This window comes from Xiphophorus couchianus, chromosome 22, assembly GCF_001444195.1.
Source record: "Xiphophorus couchianus chromosome 22, X_couchianus-1.0, whole genome shotgun sequence".
In the NCBI taxonomy this organism is placed as follows: Eukaryota; Metazoa; Chordata; class Actinopteri; order Cyprinodontiformes; family Poeciliidae; genus Xiphophorus; species Xiphophorus couchianus.
The window spans coordinates 661,568-678,699 of NC_040249.1; the positions used below are offsets into that span (position 1 = coordinate 661,568).

General features: G+C 45.0%; 2 protein-coding genes across 4 annotated transcripts in view; one reads left to right on the forward strand and one right to left on the reverse strand.

Annotated features, from left to right (window-relative positions):
* piezo1 (piezo type mechanosensitive ion channel component 1 (Er blood group)) overlaps positions 1-7,342 on the reverse strand; it is a 70,778-nt gene extending 63,436 nt beyond the window's left edge. For all 3 annotated transcript variants that reach the window (XM_028006294.1, XM_028006295.1, XM_028006293.1), the window contains exon 1: positions 6,821-7,342. In XM_028006294.1, the coding sequence (XP_027862095.1) occupies positions 6,821-6,884 (64 nt within the window). In that variant the 5' untranslated portion in view covers positions 6,885-7,342. The remainder of the gene's footprint in view (positions 1-6,820) is intronic.
* Positions 7,343-10,006: 2,664 nt separating this feature from the next.
* cdt1 (chromatin licensing and DNA replication factor 1) lies at positions 10,007-16,578 on the forward strand. The gene is made up of 10 exons (XM_028006645.1): positions 10,007-10,715; positions 11,849-12,028; positions 12,461-12,603; positions 12,692-12,889; positions 13,549-13,694; positions 14,072-14,172; positions 14,256-14,444; positions 14,529-14,687; positions 14,768-14,969; positions 15,106-16,578. The coding sequence occupies exons 1-10, from the start codon at positions 10,155-10,157 to the stop codon at positions 15,267-15,269; spliced, it is 2,043 nt and encodes a 680-aa protein (XP_027862446.1). The 5' UTR covers positions 10,007-10,154; the 3' UTR covers positions 15,270-16,578.
* Positions 16,579-17,132: the final 554 nt, after the last annotated feature.

The window sequence follows — 17,132 nt, forward strand, 5'->3', positions numbered from 1 at the left end:
CAAGACCATACAAGTAAACTGAAAATGCAGTTTTTAAATGAAGGTGTTTATTGCTTGGGAAGAAAAAAAAGACAGGACCCTGTGAGGGGGAAAAAAAGCACTTTTTCACATCACCATCCAAAGTTTGAAGGTTCAAAAAGAGCAAACAGAGCGAGCTGGCTGTCCTCTGCTGAGCCACCAGGGTTTCTTAAGGTTCTCATTCTTTCTTGCAGCCTGAATTAATGTCAGACACGTCTCCAAATACACCGAAGATAAAAATGTTTTTAAAATAAAATCCTGTTGTGCTTCTTTTGCCTGTGTTCATTTAATAAACTCCTGACTTTTACACAAAGTAGGTAAAAATTGAGTCTTCTTTCCCATCCCCAAACAACTAAGGTAGAGAGTGTGTTGACTGATTGTAAATAAGTTGAACTGTATTGTTTCCATCCAGCCGGCCACCAGTCAGAGTCGACAAAGCTAAAAATGTTTTTACAAACGTTAGCCATACGATGAGTCCGTACGGCTCATCGTTAGCATGAAGACATGATTTAATGAGAGATTCTTGAGATTCTTTCCTCCAGGAAATTCAAACAATGTCTTCAGCAGTGACAGAAACATAACTGTGTGTATGATGACATCGTTGAACCTTTGTTTCCTCTGGAACAATATGACCACTGGCTCAAACAAACAGCCTGGAAACATGTAGCATGTAGCCAAACAACGATATCTCTGACCCTACTTTCTCTCTACCTACAACAGACACACGTTCCTAAAGTGTTGGCTGTGTGGGCGTGTGTGTGTGTGTGTGCGTGTGTGTGTGGGGGATTTCTACAAGCCTTCAGTTTCTGTAACCCCAGGATTTCAACACAGGCAGGAAAAGAAGGAACCAATCACATTAAAGGGGAGTCAGATCTTCCTCAATCAGGCAGGATTTTCTTCTGCTCCAGTCTAAAGGTTCAGATAGTCACTGAGTGACATTTATTGCTACACAGAGGAGTTTGCTGGAGCGCTTTTATTCCTGAGAGGATTTTTTTTTATTATTCCATGAACAACTGAGAAAACATGTTGGCACTGATAAAACAAAAAGAGGCTTCATGCTGAGAGGAACCGCTCACATTCACAGGAAGCGAAGAGAAAGGCTCAACATTTTCCACAACTTCTCCCGTGTTGGGCCTGGGTGTGCCAATTCTCTGAAACCACATGAAACGCCGGCGTTCAGAGAGGATGGAGATGAACAGGGAGGCCTGCCACTTCCCCTCTGTCGAATGAAAAGCCGTGAAAGGAAAGAATTTCAATAGCGACGCAGTCCTTCGCAGACAGAGTGGACGACTTTGTCCGGCTTCAGACAAACTGCCATATTTCTACACAGTGATAAACTCAGTGACGAGAAAAAAATGTTCAACCAGTGGAGGAATATGAGGTGACAGCAGAAGCTCAGGGTGTGTCGCCCCTCGGGCCTGCAGGACTGAGTCATGACATCATCGTGTTCGTCCCGTAAAATAAAAAAAAGCTGGTGTAACAAAGCCTCAAGATCTGACAGATCAGGCTGAGTCAGAGCTGGTGATCCAGCCGGATCCCACACTTTGTGTTGGACAGACAGGTAGCAACATGACCGGACATGGAGCACCTGTAGCCACGGCCCTTAATGGACGGTACCAGGAGGATGTTACTGATGTAGCAACAGTTTCTCCCACTGAAAATTTCTTACATGATGTATTTACACTATAATTATTTATAAAGATGCACTTTTATATATAACTTCCGATACCGATATCTGAGGTTTAGTGTCAGCCGATACGGTCCGATACAGAACAACATCTGAAGTGACTTAAAATGGACAGAAATGTACTGAATTACAAATCCATTTGATGACTCTGCACCAGTTCAGCACATTCAAATCCACTGATGGCTTCGCCAGCTTGGTCAAACATGTAAGAATAAACTGCAACAAACTATATTTCAAACGGTTTAGAAAGTGCAATTCAAAATTCAAAATTTAATGCAAAATAAATAAAGCGCAACATCACTCAGAGCACAAAGCATAGAATTAGACTGAATAGATCTGCCGTTGCAGATCGGGCACATTGTAAGGATACAGAATATAAAATGTTCAGTATCAGGACTAACACAGATATTAATATCGGATCGGTGTATCTCTAGTAATTTATTGTAATGCACAGCCAATATTCATCGTCGACCCTGAAACAATGCCAGTCCCATCCATCAAAGTTTCCCACTTGGAGAACTATAGCAGTGAGCCAGTCACAATGAGCAATAAATCAATTCATTGCATGATAAATTAAAACGAGCGCAAAGTTTTCATTTAGACAACAGTTAATAAACATTTAATAAAGCGATGCTGTCCTTTAAAATCACTGAAAATGAAAAGCCGCCATTTTGAGAAACATTGCAAAGTCAGTTTTGCCCTACCTGCCACTTTTGCCTGTTTTCCCCGTCTAAACTGAATGATTATTATTTTTTTGAAATGCAATTTTGGCCCCTGGCGCTTCATGAATCTGTTTTAAACGTTTCATTTGTTTTATTTATTTAGGACGTTTGAAATGTTTCCAGTTCGACTGATAAACGTTCTTTAGAAATGTACGTGTTTTTAATCTTTGAGTGTGATAAGTTGCAATGATAAGACGCTAATATTATTATTGATATTATTATCATTATGTTAGCTGAGTACGGTCCTCAAAATAACAATATCATCATTTAGTAAAATCAGTTCCAGGAAAATCCAGCAAATTGTGTTTGTGTGACAGCCCTGTACAGCAGCCTCTGCTCTGGCGTCACTGGGAGCCGACTGAGGAGAAAGCGAAGCTGTTCATTATGCAGACACACCGCAGAGAGCCAGACATCTGAGTACAAAGGCCAGACGCAGATGTCACAGGGACGTGAAGTTCTTGACACATAAAATACCAATCCTTTCTTAATATTGTCCCTCCTGGTGAATGTCGGAGCCTTCATAATGTGCTTAGGTTTCCTCCTTCAAGTGCTGCTAATGCTGTGTGATCATCTACAGGTCCTCGATGACATAACAACTGCTGGCTGTGCACTCCACAAAGCTGACATTTATGGAGGAGACGCGAGAAGAAAGACAGAAGAAATTGAGATTAACCTTTGAACCAAGTCTGCAGGGAACACGTGAAAAGGGTCCGTTTGAGTGTTTTCTGTATTAAAACGCAAAATGTTTTTGGCCTCGATTGAACAAACTTGTTCTCAGATTATAAGATCATGATATGTACTTCCAATACCGATATCTGTGGTTTGGTATCGGCCGATACGATCCGATACAGAACAACAGAGCTGAATTGAGTTAAAACAATTCTGTTTTTTGTTTTAAGCAGACATAAATGTACTGATTTGAAAGCAGCAAAGTCGGTATTTTTGTCATATTCTCTGGAAAGACGTCGTTCTACTTATTATAGGAGCTTGGTTGTAAAAAGACTAATTGTACATTTCCCTTTGTAAGAAAGTTATTCCAATAACAATTTTACATTGACCAGTAAATAAAAAGTATCTGTCAGCATCAACCACCTGTGCAGTTAGAGGGGCCGCATAAAATCAGACACCCGTGTTAAAGCATGTTCATGTCTTCAAATGGTCTAGTCAAAGTCCAGACTTAAATTTAATAAATAATCTGTGGCAAGACTTGAAAACTGATGTTCACAGGTGTTGGAGGGGGGGAAAACTGCATCTAAAACTTTTATTAGGTGAATAATAATGGACTCCACATTTTTATGATTTCTTTTGTAAGAAAAAAAATAAATAAATAAAACACATTTGTGGTTGTAATGTGACCAAACATGAAAATTGTCAGGGGGTGCGAAAACATTTGCAATATTTTTGTGTATCTGGTTCCCTGTAAATCTGGCAGCCAATTATTTACCGCCTCCTGGTTCGTCTGGAAACCACATTAGCTTCTCTGTTCTGGGCGCCCAAGTTCTTTTATCATACACTTGATTTTTTTTCCCAAACCCTCCTATAAATTTGTGGCCCACAATGTGACGCAAAAAGTTTCATTGACCCTTTAAAGTCCTCTGCCCAGCAGCAGGGCCGCATGAGAAAGCTCTATAATGTTAAGTCTAACTCTGTTTTTTATGGTAAAACACCCAGAGAGAGAGAGCTGAGGCTCAGCTTCACGTCTTTGGGGTTAGTTTAGTACTCCTGGTTGCCATTCCTCGCTGTAATTTCATCACTCATAGCTGGCAGTCCTCTGGACTCCCAGAAACACACGGGTCAGGTGTCAGGTACCACGGTTACCTCTGAACAGAACCGCTCCAAGGCTATTTGAGGACCTCAGCAGAATTTGATTTGGGTCCCTTCCAACTACAGTAAAAAACACCGCAGCTCATCTAACTGCATCCATGCAAGATGATAAAAAAGTTCTTTTTCTATTGGCAGATAAATAAATGTATGGAAAAAAAAATGTCTCGTTTTAAGCTAAATAATCTGGCATTGGAGCTAGCACTTTTTCATTAATATTAAGGAATTATTTACTTAAAACAAGCTTCTGTATCTTGGTAAAAAGTTACTTGTAAGTTAGTTTTGCCTTATTTCAAGTGTGCTAATATATTTGCTCTAGAAATTAGACCAAAATTACTTGGTAAGATTTTGTGTTTCACACTGGCTTACGTCAGATTTAAGCCCGTGTAAATCTGGCTTATGTCAAAATTAGATCTAGGCTGAATTCAGCTCTGTTCGTTTATATTTATGTGGTTGTTTCATCTACAGCTTCACACACACACGCACACACACACACACACAGACAGACACACACGTCCAGGCTTACAGGACACCACGCTATCATTTTAAAAACCATAAGCAACACAAACAAAACAGGAAGTCTGGACAGACCGACTAAATCCCACCTCGATTTACTGGGACAATAACGTTGGAAGAATAAGAACGCGAGGAAAAATTCTCTGCACTTGTTTTTACTTTAGACGTAAACATCCAAGAGAATAAAGATAAACATAAAGATATTTTACATATTTGAGACAGAAACAAAACGTTCCTATAAAGCCCTCTACAGGATTGGCCTGACTAACTCAAGTATCATTTCAGTTTGCTTTCATAAATCACAAACGCTCCGTTCCAGTCAGGCAGAAACTGGGCCACCCTACTGATGCGCAACAATCAGCTGATAGACAGTCGCTCAAAGAGAATGTTTCAATTAAAACGACTTTAGATTCAACTTTTCATTTTTGGTTTTCATTTCTCCGACTTGGATTAGTTTTAGCCCCAGAATGGGCTTTTAATGGTACTGTGATTATAACAGAAGCTGGTTCAGGCTGGTAAATGACTGTATTTTCAAAGTGGAAAATTTCAATAGAAATATTTTGGTAAAAAAAAAAAAAAACTAAATAAAAGATTTTAGCTCCTGAGTAAATCAGTATCTGAGGGTGAAAACCAGCATTTCTCTCCTTACTCTTTGACAAAGTGTTGTTGCCACGCTCCTGTTTACAGCTGTAATAGTAACAATTATTCATAGCTTCTGATTCAGCAGCTGAATAAAGGTTTGCTTCACTCACAGAACAGATGATACATTCAGGCTCCTGTTTTGTTTTTTTATTAATTTTACTTAAAACACTTGTTCAACCATCCAGGTCCTTTAGAGCAGCAGCATGTTTCCTGTTATAAAGTCAGGACAACAACCAACAAAATAATGGACGGTTTTCAAAATGCCTATAAAAGTGTATTTACTTCAGTCAGGCTCATTATTACTTTCATTTTGTGACACAAATAAAAAACAAACAAACAAACAAATCCATTGTTTCCAGGGCCTGAGTGATGCAGATTGTTGCTGTGAGCTGAAAGTGTTCCTGGTTTCTCTCAGTGCTTTTGCTCAGGTTTTTGTTTTCTGGCTGAGTTTGGATCAGAATGTGAAGCTCGCGTCCCACAAACCTGCCTGACAGAAATTATGCAGAACTCAGACACCATGTTAAAACACAAAGACTTATGGTGGATTGAAAAGCAATCACTGTAAAAAGCCGTTTGTCTCTCAGCTGGTTCACACACACTTTTCTCACCGATCAAAGGATCTGATGATGATCCTAGTGGATGTAAAGCAGAAACCATTGAAATTTCTTAAAGCTCTTCACATTTTCACTCCTAATTTGACCCTATACACCTACTGATGGCTTTCCAAATACTAACTGCTCTCTGGGGAAGGAGGGGGAGGGGTGAAAAGTTTGGTTTTGCATAGCTATTTCTGAAGTATGACTCCTGAAACAGAAAAAAAAGAATGTCTTGTGTTTCCCCCTGATGGTTTTCCGGGCGTTAATCGGCTGCTTTGTTTGCGTATGCCTCGTCCCGGCTCTGCGCTTTTTCAGCGCTCCTCAAAGTTGACAGAATGGCCGGTTCCCGGGATCCTCCTTCACATTTTTATGGAGGTTCTGAATTCAATCAGGCGGACTCGGGTCCGTTTCAGTTCGGAAAAGTCAGCCTATCTCAACTGTGTTTGCGTAAAAGCCCAGTGCGCACCTATGTGCGGCAGAACGATAAGGACTTTTCCCTCTAATTAGCGCAGCAGTCTGGCCGCAAACAGCGCTAAGCTTCTATTTCCAACCTGAAGGTTCCCCGGCAGCAGCAGCAGCAGCAGCAGGAACCAGCTCAACCCCTCTGCCTTCATGTTGGCTGGACTTACTGGAAAAATGTTCCAGTGTGTGAAAAGTTCACTCTGCAGCAGCAGCAGCTGCTGCTGCGCTTACAGTTGCAGTTACCACCCCGTCACGGGTTTCAGCTAAACGCTGAGAGAAAAGCTCCCCCAGATCCCCACAGCACGTCCTGCCAGCTGAACCGAACCGAACCGGGCCGACAGCGGATAGGTGCCTACCTGTTAGGAGGACGGCTGGCAGCAGAACGCTGTAGACCAGCCAGACGATCACCTGGAGATCCATGTCTGTGTGTGTCTGTGTCTGAGATCAGCGCTCAGAGTGGGGCACAACCCGTCCTATTGTCTCCATTTGGACCGACGGCTTCAGCAGGACAGCTGGTCCAAACGTCCCATCAGACACGAAACCGAGAAGAGCTCCAGCATTGTTCAGTAAAAGGTCCGCCGATCCTTCGCCTTTCCTGATCTTTTTTTTTTTTCGGGGCGTTTTCAGCCGCAAACCATGTGCCAACAGCGCATCCGCTGCTTCTTTTTTTTTTTTTTTTTTTTTTTTTTTTTTTGCGCCTTGGAGGGAGGAAGAAAAGTTTGAGAGCGCGGCCCGCGCTGGAGGAGCTCTGCTCAAAGTGGAAAATGTGATTCACAGAACAGAGTCTGAGCTGAGGGGCGTTCATAGAGGAGCTATTCTCCACTGAGCTGCCGCCGCTGATGGTCACCTCCCTGTTTTAACCAAGCAGTCACACACTCAGCCAGTCTGTCAGTTAGTAACAGCTGGGGAGGTGTGTGTGTGCGTGTGTGTGCGGGGGACGGAGGCATGCGGGAGGGGGGGGGGGTGTTCACTGCGCTGCGCCACTTTATTGTTTGGCGCTAAAACATCTGTCCTGATGGCACAACGTGTCTGCCACACCTGAAGTCAAAAAGCCACGTTATGTGTGTTTACAGCGCCCCCATATGGACAGAGAGGGTATGTGAGCGAGTTGGGAATACAATGACAGAAAGATTCAAATACAATATCTACTGACGTGGTCAAGAAGGTTGTGGGTTCGAATCCCGCATGGAGTTTGCATGTTCTCCCTGTGCATGCCGGGGTTTTTCCTGGAACCTCCCACAGCAGAAAAACATGACTGTCAGGTTGGTTGATCTCTCTAAATCCTCCTTAGGTCCTCTTCCTCCCTCCGAGGCGCAGAATGCGCTGTTGGTGTGTGTGTGGGGCGGGGGGGAGTAGGGGTGTGGGTGTGTGTGTGCATGGTTGTCAGTCCTGTCTGTCTCTGTGTTGCCCTGTGATGGACTGGTGACCTGTCCAGTTTGACCCCGCCTCTTGCCTGTTGTCACCAGATGTTTACAGATCAATTCATCTATTAGAAATCAGTTCTGTTAAAGCAGACGAGTTTCAACTGTACAAAGGTCAGGTGCCAGAAAGCGTCTCTATAATATTTCACCAGCACCTCCATTTGGGTCGGATGCTGTTCACCTTCTCAGAACAAGTTCGGCTTCAGGTTCTTCAATCGTTCCTCTTCTCGGAAATCAGAAATCAGTTTTTCCAGTTGTAAAAACCATCTCAGTGAAATATTGCACAATGTTATAGTAATTAAATAAAAATTTTAATAAAAACCAGTCAGGCACACACTGTGTCTCTCTATCCGACCCTCTCTGTCTCTCTTCTTCATCACTCTGAACCAGCTTTGATGATGAGGACACAGCGGGTCAGTGTAGGGTTCTTCACGTGTTCATAATTAAGAACACGTGAAAAACGTCAAAATTTTCCGTCTTTTCCAAACCGCCGCATTTACCAGGAGAGCCATCTGGGAGCAGAAGTCGAGGACTCGGAGCCCACTGACCTGTTCTGAACGGGGGGACAATCTCCCTCATGTCCTCGGTGTTTTCTGCTCTGCGTGTAACTGATGCTGACCTAAGATATGATAATACTAAAATGCTGAAGCAGAGTCAAACAGAAAAGATAACTAAGCTTTTCTTTAAGATAATAAGGCTATTTAGATTCTAACAATGCACCATTCACAACTACGTCGGTTGGTTTTGGCTCTGCAGGACAATGTAACAATGTGGACCTGAATAATCTTTCATCAGGCATGATGTTGTTAGCAGGTCTGATTAACAGGCCATCCACACTGATTGAGCACTCAGAATGCTATAGATGGAGACGGCTTCTGCTGTTGTTGACCACGATGACGACTCATTCAATCTTTCATCTCCATTTCATTGCTTGAAGCAATCAGTGTTGATGAAAGGGCCTCTCTTTCTCTCAGCTCCCTTCAACAAAAACATCGGCATCGACAGCTGCCATTCAAACACTGGGTTCATGGTCCAGGTATTTCATAAAGAAAGCTCTACACATGCTGCTGTACCTGCTCTGCCACGTTGCATATTTATCCCGAGAGTTCGGTAGAAATAGCCTCGCTGTCAAACAGAATACACGTATTCATATTTTTATTTGTGAACAATTTCCCAAATATTACAAGAACACTTGCTGGAATAGCTGCATTCTGTTAACGGGAACCGAACGTAGCCGTTTCTTATAGCATTTCAGATGGAATGAGAGTGGCGAGACACGAGAGGAGAAACGGATTCATTCGTTGATTCGCACCGTTTCCCCGTCAGATGTACAGGGAGCGTTTCCCCCAGGAGGCTGTGGGCTTGTGTTGTTCTGCTGTGGATTGGTAACAAAAACCATATGCAAATGAATTCTGTTCAGTTTGTCTCTACAGCACCAATTCGCAACAAATGTCGTCACCAGGCACTTTACAAAAATCATTGTTTCAGTTGCACATGCGTCCCAATTGATCCTAGTTATCAAACAGTACAGTATGCCCAGCTAATTGTCCAAAAACACAAAACTAAAATCAACCCACAGACACATCACCCCAAAGCCTTTGTGGCGATATCTGGTGATTTTAATCATGCCTCACCCTCTTCAACACTGCTGATGTCTCACCAGTTTGACATTGGATTTTTGTTTTATGCTGATGTCACAAATTCATATGTCTCCAAACCAAGACCTCCTCTAGGAAAATCAGATCACAATCTTGTATTTCTCTGCTCTGGATATAAATACCACGTTAAAAGAAAGTGGTCACAGGAAGCAGAAGAAACCCAACAGCTGTTTTGAAGTAACTGATTGGACTGCTCTTTGCCAGCCACATAGAGAGCTCTATAAAAAAAGCTCTATAAAATTCTACAATGACTTTCACTATTTACAATAACTCTTATAATTTGAATTAATTAATTAATGAGTTACAGCAGCATTTAATTTTACGGAAGAGGATTAGGGCCACCGAAACAAACAAAAAAAGAATTTTGACTCAGAATTTTGACTTTAAAGTCAGAATTCTTTTCTCTTTTTTTTGGTGGCCCTAATCCTCTTCCGTATAATTTCTTTTTGTGATCAATAAAGCATTTTTGAATTGGAAGTGAATTTGAATTTGATGACATTCTAACTGGTTTAGTTATTCATTTTTGTGTATCGTGTCACTTCCTCGCTGACGCTCATATGTACCAAGTGTAAAGTAGCACAGTGTGCGCATGCGTCAAGAGGCGGGCAGGAATGGGGGCGTGGCTTTTACTGATTTCGCGCGAAAATTCCACTCGCCTTCCGTCCGCAGGCTATAATACACGGCGCGGTGCTGTTTGCGGGTTCTGGTTCTGCAGCGGCGACAGCAACATGTCTCAGGCTCAGGTCACCGAGTTCTTCTGTCAGCGGAAGAGCGGAGCAGCGAGGGCCCCGGGACATCGGCGCAAAGGACGGGTGAGAGGCTCCTCGGCCAGCGGCTTCCACCATGGAAACAAAGAGTCCGCTCTCTGCTGCTCCCCGGTCCGTGAGGAGTTTGTCCGGGTTGTAGACGAGGCGGCGGGGCTGAGTAATGACCGGCAGTCCGCCTCCAGCAGACCGGACACGGACCCGGCCAGTCCCCGGACTCCCAAAAGGAGCTCGGCCGAGGCAGAGTTCGACCTCGGAGCCGCAGTGTTCTCAGCCGCGGCCGAGCACTCCTCGGTCAAAAGGAGACGGCAAGCCGGAAGGGCCAGAGACGCTGAGGCGAACACGACTGAGAAAACAACAAGGGGGACAGCCAGGAAGAAGCTCGTCCTGCCCGAGGACACAACACAGGTGAGGCGGGAGGGGAGAGAACACACCGGTTCTCCATTCATTCTGGGTGTGATTGCAGAACATTTAAATCTTATTCAAATTAATAATGTTTTTTTAAAATCCAAATCAACCTGATCAGTCCCTGCAGTCAGTCAAAGTTCTCACAGTTCATTCTGCTTTCAGCTTTTTAATTTGCCTTCAATAAACGGGAGAAATATTAATAATGCTCCAGAGCAGAGTCTTCTAGAACCAGTAATAACAGGTCAATATTTCATGTTTCAACGTCTTCAGGGATCCAGACCAGAGCTGCAGGTTTCAGAGCTGTGATCTAGAAGATCCACTGGGATCCTGTCTCAGTGTGACTGAAGCTAAAACAGCATTGATTCTAATAACAATAGAATCACAACACATTAACTTTGTTGAAGAAAAATTGAGAAGACAAAAATGAAACGGATCCAAGGGATAAATTAGTGACTGTTTTTGTTCCACGTTAGATTATTTATAAATTATAGCCCTGGTTTGTTTCTACAATATACTAAAAGCTTGATGTTATAATGGTTAATGGTTTTGTAATTGTATAGCGCTTTATTAAGTCCAGAGTGCTTCACACACACACTCACGCATGGTGGCAAGCTACTGGATAGTAGCCACAGCTGTCCTGAGGCAGTCTAACAGCAGCCTTGCTTCTATCAGTGCCACCGGCCCCTGTGGCCCCCAGCAGTGACTGAAGTGTTTTATCCAAGGACACGATGACAGAGGAGGGTGGAGGGGGGATCGAGGCAGCAACCCGCCGATTCGCAGGATGAACTCCTGCCGCTTTCACCAGCATTACCCCGCAATATTATTATTATCATTATTGTATAATGATAATAATGACGATGACTTTATTTTCAAAGTGCTTTCAAGCAAAAAATGCTAGTTACAAGAAAATAAGACAAAGTGAAACGGTGCCGATAAAACAAACAGATAAAACACAAAGAAGGCAACAAAACTATGAAGTTTGTCCAAATATTTCTTGCAGATCAGCTTTCTGCTTGTTTTGATGATTCATTAACAACATGCTTGTTAATGTGAGCATGTCGTTCACAGACAGGGGTGTGAATAATTCAGGGATGAAATATATGACCTTGACCTGACCTCCCCCTGTCCACCAGGCTTTCTGTAAGGATGACATCACAGCGCTCAGGTCTCGCCTCCAGAAGATCAGGCAGCAGGCGGAGAACATCGCCACCTCCACCTCTCCAGCAGCTTCTAGCCATGCAGCCGGGGCCCCCCCAACCTCAGGGCCAAGGGACCAACCTGAGTCTGGGACCACGGCTGTACTCTCCTCAGGGGCCAGGGCCCCCTCCACATCAGGGCCAAGGGACCAACCTGAATCTGGGACCAAGGCCGTACTCGCCTCAGGGGCCAGGGCCTCCTCCACATCAGGGCCAAGGGACCAACCTGAGTCTGGGACCACGGCTGTACTCTCCTCAGGGGCCAGGGCCTCCTCCACATCAGGGCCAAGGGACGAACCTGCGTCTGGGACCAAGGCCATACTCGCCTCAGGGGCCAGGGCCCCCTCCACATCAGGGCCAAGGGACCAACCTGCATCTGGGACCAAGGCCGTACTCGCCTCAGGGGCCAGGGCCCCCTCCACATCAGGGCCAAGGGACCAACCTGCATCTGGGACCAAGGCCGTACTCGCCTCAGGGGCCAGGGCCCCCTCCACATCAGGGCCAAGGGACCAACCTGCATCTGGGACCAAAGCCGCACCCACTTCAGAGACCAGGGCCTCCAGCTTCACTGTGGCCCGGGCCAGAGAGCTGGCCGCTAAGGCCCAGAGGAGGAAGGAGGAGAGGGAAGCAGGCGAAGTCAAGCTGAGCCAGGCTCCGCCTCCAGCTCTGGCTCCGCCTCCAGCTCCAGACGGGTTAGTTGACGCAGCAGAGAACACCATGAGCCCCAGCTCCAGAACATGTTGCTTCATCAGATGTCTTTTTTGTCTTCCCTCCTGAAAGCGGGGCGGAGCAGCCGGCGTACCAGCGGTACCACACCCTGGCCCAAGCCACTCCCCCTGGCCTGTCCCTGCCTTACCAGTACAAGATCCTGGCAGAGATGTTCCGCAGCATGGACACTGTGGTCGCCATGCTGTACAACCGCTCAGAGACGGCCACCTTCGCCAAGATCAAGCAGGGAGTGCAGGACATGATGCACAGGTAGGAGGGTCACCGCGCGGCGCAGCGTCATGCCGACTAGGTGTCATGTACAAAAATAATCAAATATTGCCATAAAGTTTAATATTTTTGCAAAAAGTGAAACCCATCTATTACATAGATCTATTACACATGCAGTGGAATATTTCAAGCCCTTATTTTTTTCTATTTGTGACGATTCTGTCTCAGTAATAGTGAAAAAGCAAAACGAGATCTGAGAAACTTGAAATATTATTTGATGTCAATAAAAATATATATTTTAACCAGAAATGTCAGTTTTCTGAAAATACAATATCCCAGAGATTTTCCGTAGGATTCCTATCACACTTTTTCCTTCCACTCAGCTTTCTGTGTACATGCTTACACAGAGTTCTGTGTGATCTAGCAGTTGCATAACATCAGGACTTCACTGTTGCATAACATTTGTACAATTAAAAGGCTTTTTTGAAAAGATATATCTGATAATTTACTAAGACACTGCATTTTTTTTTCATTATCTTTAAGCCACAATAATCCAAATTATAAATAAAGGTTTGAAATGATTACCATTTTGTGTAGTAACTTTTCATAGTTTCTGAAATAAAAGAATATTAGGGTGGTTTTGGGTTTTTTTAGATGTAGCTGTGAGGATGTGAGCATCTGATTGGCTGCTGTTCTTTCAGGAGGTTTGAGGAGAGCCATGTGGGTCAGATCAAGACGGTGTTCCCTGCAGCGTTCTCCTTCAGGCAGCAGAAGAACATCCCAACGTTCAACAGCAACGTCAGCAGAGGAAGCTACCAGCTCACCGTGGAGCCCGTCCTCAGCTCCGGTTGGTCCATCTGCTCCTGTCACTGCAGGGCTTCCCACTGTCCACCCAGAACCAACCCAGAACCTGGTTTAAGGGTTAATCATAGAGGAGCCATGTTGTGATGATTTCTTTAAGAAAGAGCAGGAGTTTTAAAGAGACAGAGGCCCGATTTCATGGCGTTAAATTATGAAGTCAAATTTCTCTTAGGTCGTATTTGATATATAAGTAATTTTTATTACCACTGAAGGCAGCATGGTTACTTGACCACAATAAAATCATTAGGTGGCTCCAAAAACTCATAACACTGTCCCTTTAAGGTGGAATGCGTTGGTTTTTCAGCCTCTAAACGTGTCCAGCAGCTGGTCTAATTCCTGGTCTCCTTGTCCATGTGTCCTCAGACCGGAATGAAGCGAGACCTGTGCTGTCCGCCTCCCGTCTCCTGGAGAGAAGACGCGTCTTTCACCAGAACCTGATCTCTGTTGTCAAACAGCATCACAAGGTGAGCTGCTGGTTCTGGACTCTGTCGTTCAGGACCGTCCAGTAGAGGTGGACTGGCTGTCGTGACCTCTGAACTCTCCACAGGCCTTCCTGTCCTCGCTGGTCCCCCCCGTCTCTGTCCCGGAAGACAAACTGACCCGCTGGCATCCCCGCTTCAACGTGGACGCCGTCCCCGCCGTCCAGGTGGGCTCGCTGCCTCCGCCCCCCCACACGGAGAACGTGTCCACAGCCCAGGAGGTTCTGGAGAAGGCCCGCTCCCTCATCACCCCCAAGGTGCGCCGCCAGAGGCCCTCAACATCCACAACCTGGTCGGGTTCAGCGTTGACCTTTAACCTACTCTTCTGCTCTTGCCATCAGATGGAGAAGGCTCTGGTCTCTCTGACCCAGAACGCAGGCGATGCAGACGGAACCAAACCAGTCGGTTCCCAGAACCCAGCAGCCGCTCAGCCTGCAGTGCCTCCTGCAGGCCTGGTGCCGTCCTCCCTGAAAGGCGTGTCTCAGTCCCTGCTGGACAGGGTGGGTGTCCCCGCTGCCCGTCCAGACCTGCTGCCGTCCCCTCGGCCCGCTCTCTCATTGTTCCTTTCTTCCTTTTACAGATCCGCGCCAAAGAGGCCCAGAAGCTCCAGGCGGCCATGACCCGGAACCCGGCCCAGGAGGAGCGGCTGCTGATGCTGACCCGGCTGGGCGAGTTGGCCCGAATCCTACGGAACGTCTTTGTCGCAGAGAAGAAGTCGGCGCTGGTCATGGAGGTGGCGTGCAACCGCATGGCGGCCAGCTACAGATCAGCTCTGAGTCTAGGTGGGTTCCCACGCCGGTTCTGGTTCCGTCAGTCGGTCCTAAAGTGACCGGTGACGGTGCTGTGTTGACTGGAACGCGTTCAGAGTGAGTCTACTGTCCTGACCTGACCGACTGTCCCTTTGTCTCCAATCCAAAGGTGAAATGGAGAAGCACATCCGTCTCCTGGCTGAAGTGGCTCCTGATTGGCTGAGCATTCATCCCATCAGGAAGGATTTCTACCTGAAGCTGAACAAGATGGTGGAGCTCAACGTCATTCTGGACAAACTCAATCACAGACTCCGAGAGGAGGAGCGACTCTGACAGGACTCGACCTTCTGCCTCCGGATATAAACTGCTAATTTCCTGAGAGTTTCTCAGATTGTTGCAACATGAAGATGATCTCGGTTGGAGAGACGACTTTTTCTAAACCTCATGACGTGTAGACCCAGCCTGGTTCTGGTGTCCAGCCTCCGGCGATGGAGAAAGATTTTTTTTTTTTTTTTTGTTTATTTTTTCTGAAGGAGGAATGTTGGATTGTTGACTTGATGTCCCTTAGGATCAAGTGAAATCAGGAGTGCCGCATGTTTCTATGACAACCATTGAGCCTACCGTCATCCTCACACACACTGTGTGTGTTGTAAAGTGTCATGTACCCAGTTTGTTACACAGTACAGGCTCAAGTTCCAGTTAAATGTGTGAAACAGCCAGTGTGTTCCTGTAGCCTCACGGTGTAGCCATTTAGCTTCCCTTCAGACTGAGCTTCCTGCTCTCTGATTGGCCAACACCGGTACAGGCGATGATCCCACAGCAGCATCACTATAGAGGTGCAGCTCAGTAAATAAACACATTAAAAAGTTGACTTCTTTCAATAATTCTGTTACAAATTTGACCTCATGTGTTTATTACACACAGCTTGATGCAAGTTTAGCAAAGCGTTTGAGCCACTGGGCAATTTTAGGTGTTTTACACGATGAAGAAAAATGAAATAAAACCAACATTAAAGGAAAGAAATGAAGAGTTTTTGAAACTTCACAATGTTCCAGTTATTAATCAAAAGCAACTCTAAACAGGCGGGTTTTTAGCCTTGATTTAACTTTAACTGAAACTCAGTGTTTCAGCTGGTTTTCAGTTTGCTGGACGTTTGTTCCAGGTTTTTGGTGCATAAAAGCTGATTGCTGCTACTCCATGTTTGGCTCTGAGGATGCAGAGCAGAGCGAAAATGTGAAGACATTGTTGCGACTAAAGATAAACACATGGATGAGTTTCTGTAGATCTTGCTGAGACATTAGTCCTTTAATCCTGGAAATGTCCTTCAGGTAATAGAAGGCCGACTTTGTAACTGTCTTTATGTGACTCTGGAGGTTCAGGTCAGAGTTCGTTGGATTAGTTTAGTTTCTAGCTGTGATACCCGAAGCGACGTGCTGACTCTGAATCGTTCCTCATTATGTCCAAAGATGTTTCTGTTCAGCTGGAGAACACTATGACACATCCACACGTTGATTTGTACTAAGCATCTGTTCAGCATGGCTGTGTATCATCTGCGTAGCTATGGTAACTAATCTTATTTCCTGTTGTGATCTGAGCTAGCAGTACTTTGTAGCTTTTAAATAAAAATGGTTCCAGGACTGAACCTTGGTCTCATGTGGTCTGCTTCCTTGAGGTTGGAGTTTGATGAACTGCAGTTTTCTCTCTGTTTGTGTTGGCCATTGCTGAATAATCCATAGTTGTTTTATCTCAATATAAACAGGCACCTGGATAATGCAGACTTGCTGACTTGTTTCATCCTCAGATGGACGTATATTTGTTGCTGTTCAACAGCCTCACAAACCACCGACACCTTATTGTAAACGCGCAAAGTCGTTCACCTGTTAAACTTTCCTGAGCCCCACCTCACCTCCTCATATGTACGGTTTCCAGATGGTGTGTGATTTGTATAAACTCTTTTTAGTGTTCCTGCACCTTTTACGGAGCATTTCATTTCCAACCCAATTACCAAACATGACATTTCAGAAAAAAGGAGTTAAATTAAAAAAAAGTGGACTAGGTCAATAATACCAGCACTTGTGAAAGTGTACATGCATTGTAGGGTTTATTCTGGAAGCTCTACTGACAGGAAGTGTAGCAGTAGTGTTTGATTATGTGCATAGAGGTGAAACAGCAGCATTGCATGCATCAAGAAGACTC

Excerpts from the sequence above, each read along its gene's own strand:
- cdt1 (XM_028006645.1), top strand. The coding sequence starts at position 10,155 with ATGGGGGCGTGGCTTTTACTGATTTCGCGCGAAAATTCCACTCGCCTT. Across the intron at positions 12,604-12,691 it reads CCGCCTCCAGCTCCAGACGG|CGGGGCGGAGCAGCCGGCGT; the intron begins GTTAGTTGACGC and ends CCCTCCTGAAAG. Across the intron at positions 14,970-15,105 it reads CAGATCAGCTCTGAGTCTAG|GTGAAATGGAGAAGCACATC; the intron begins GTGGGTTCCCAC and ends TCCAATCCAAAG.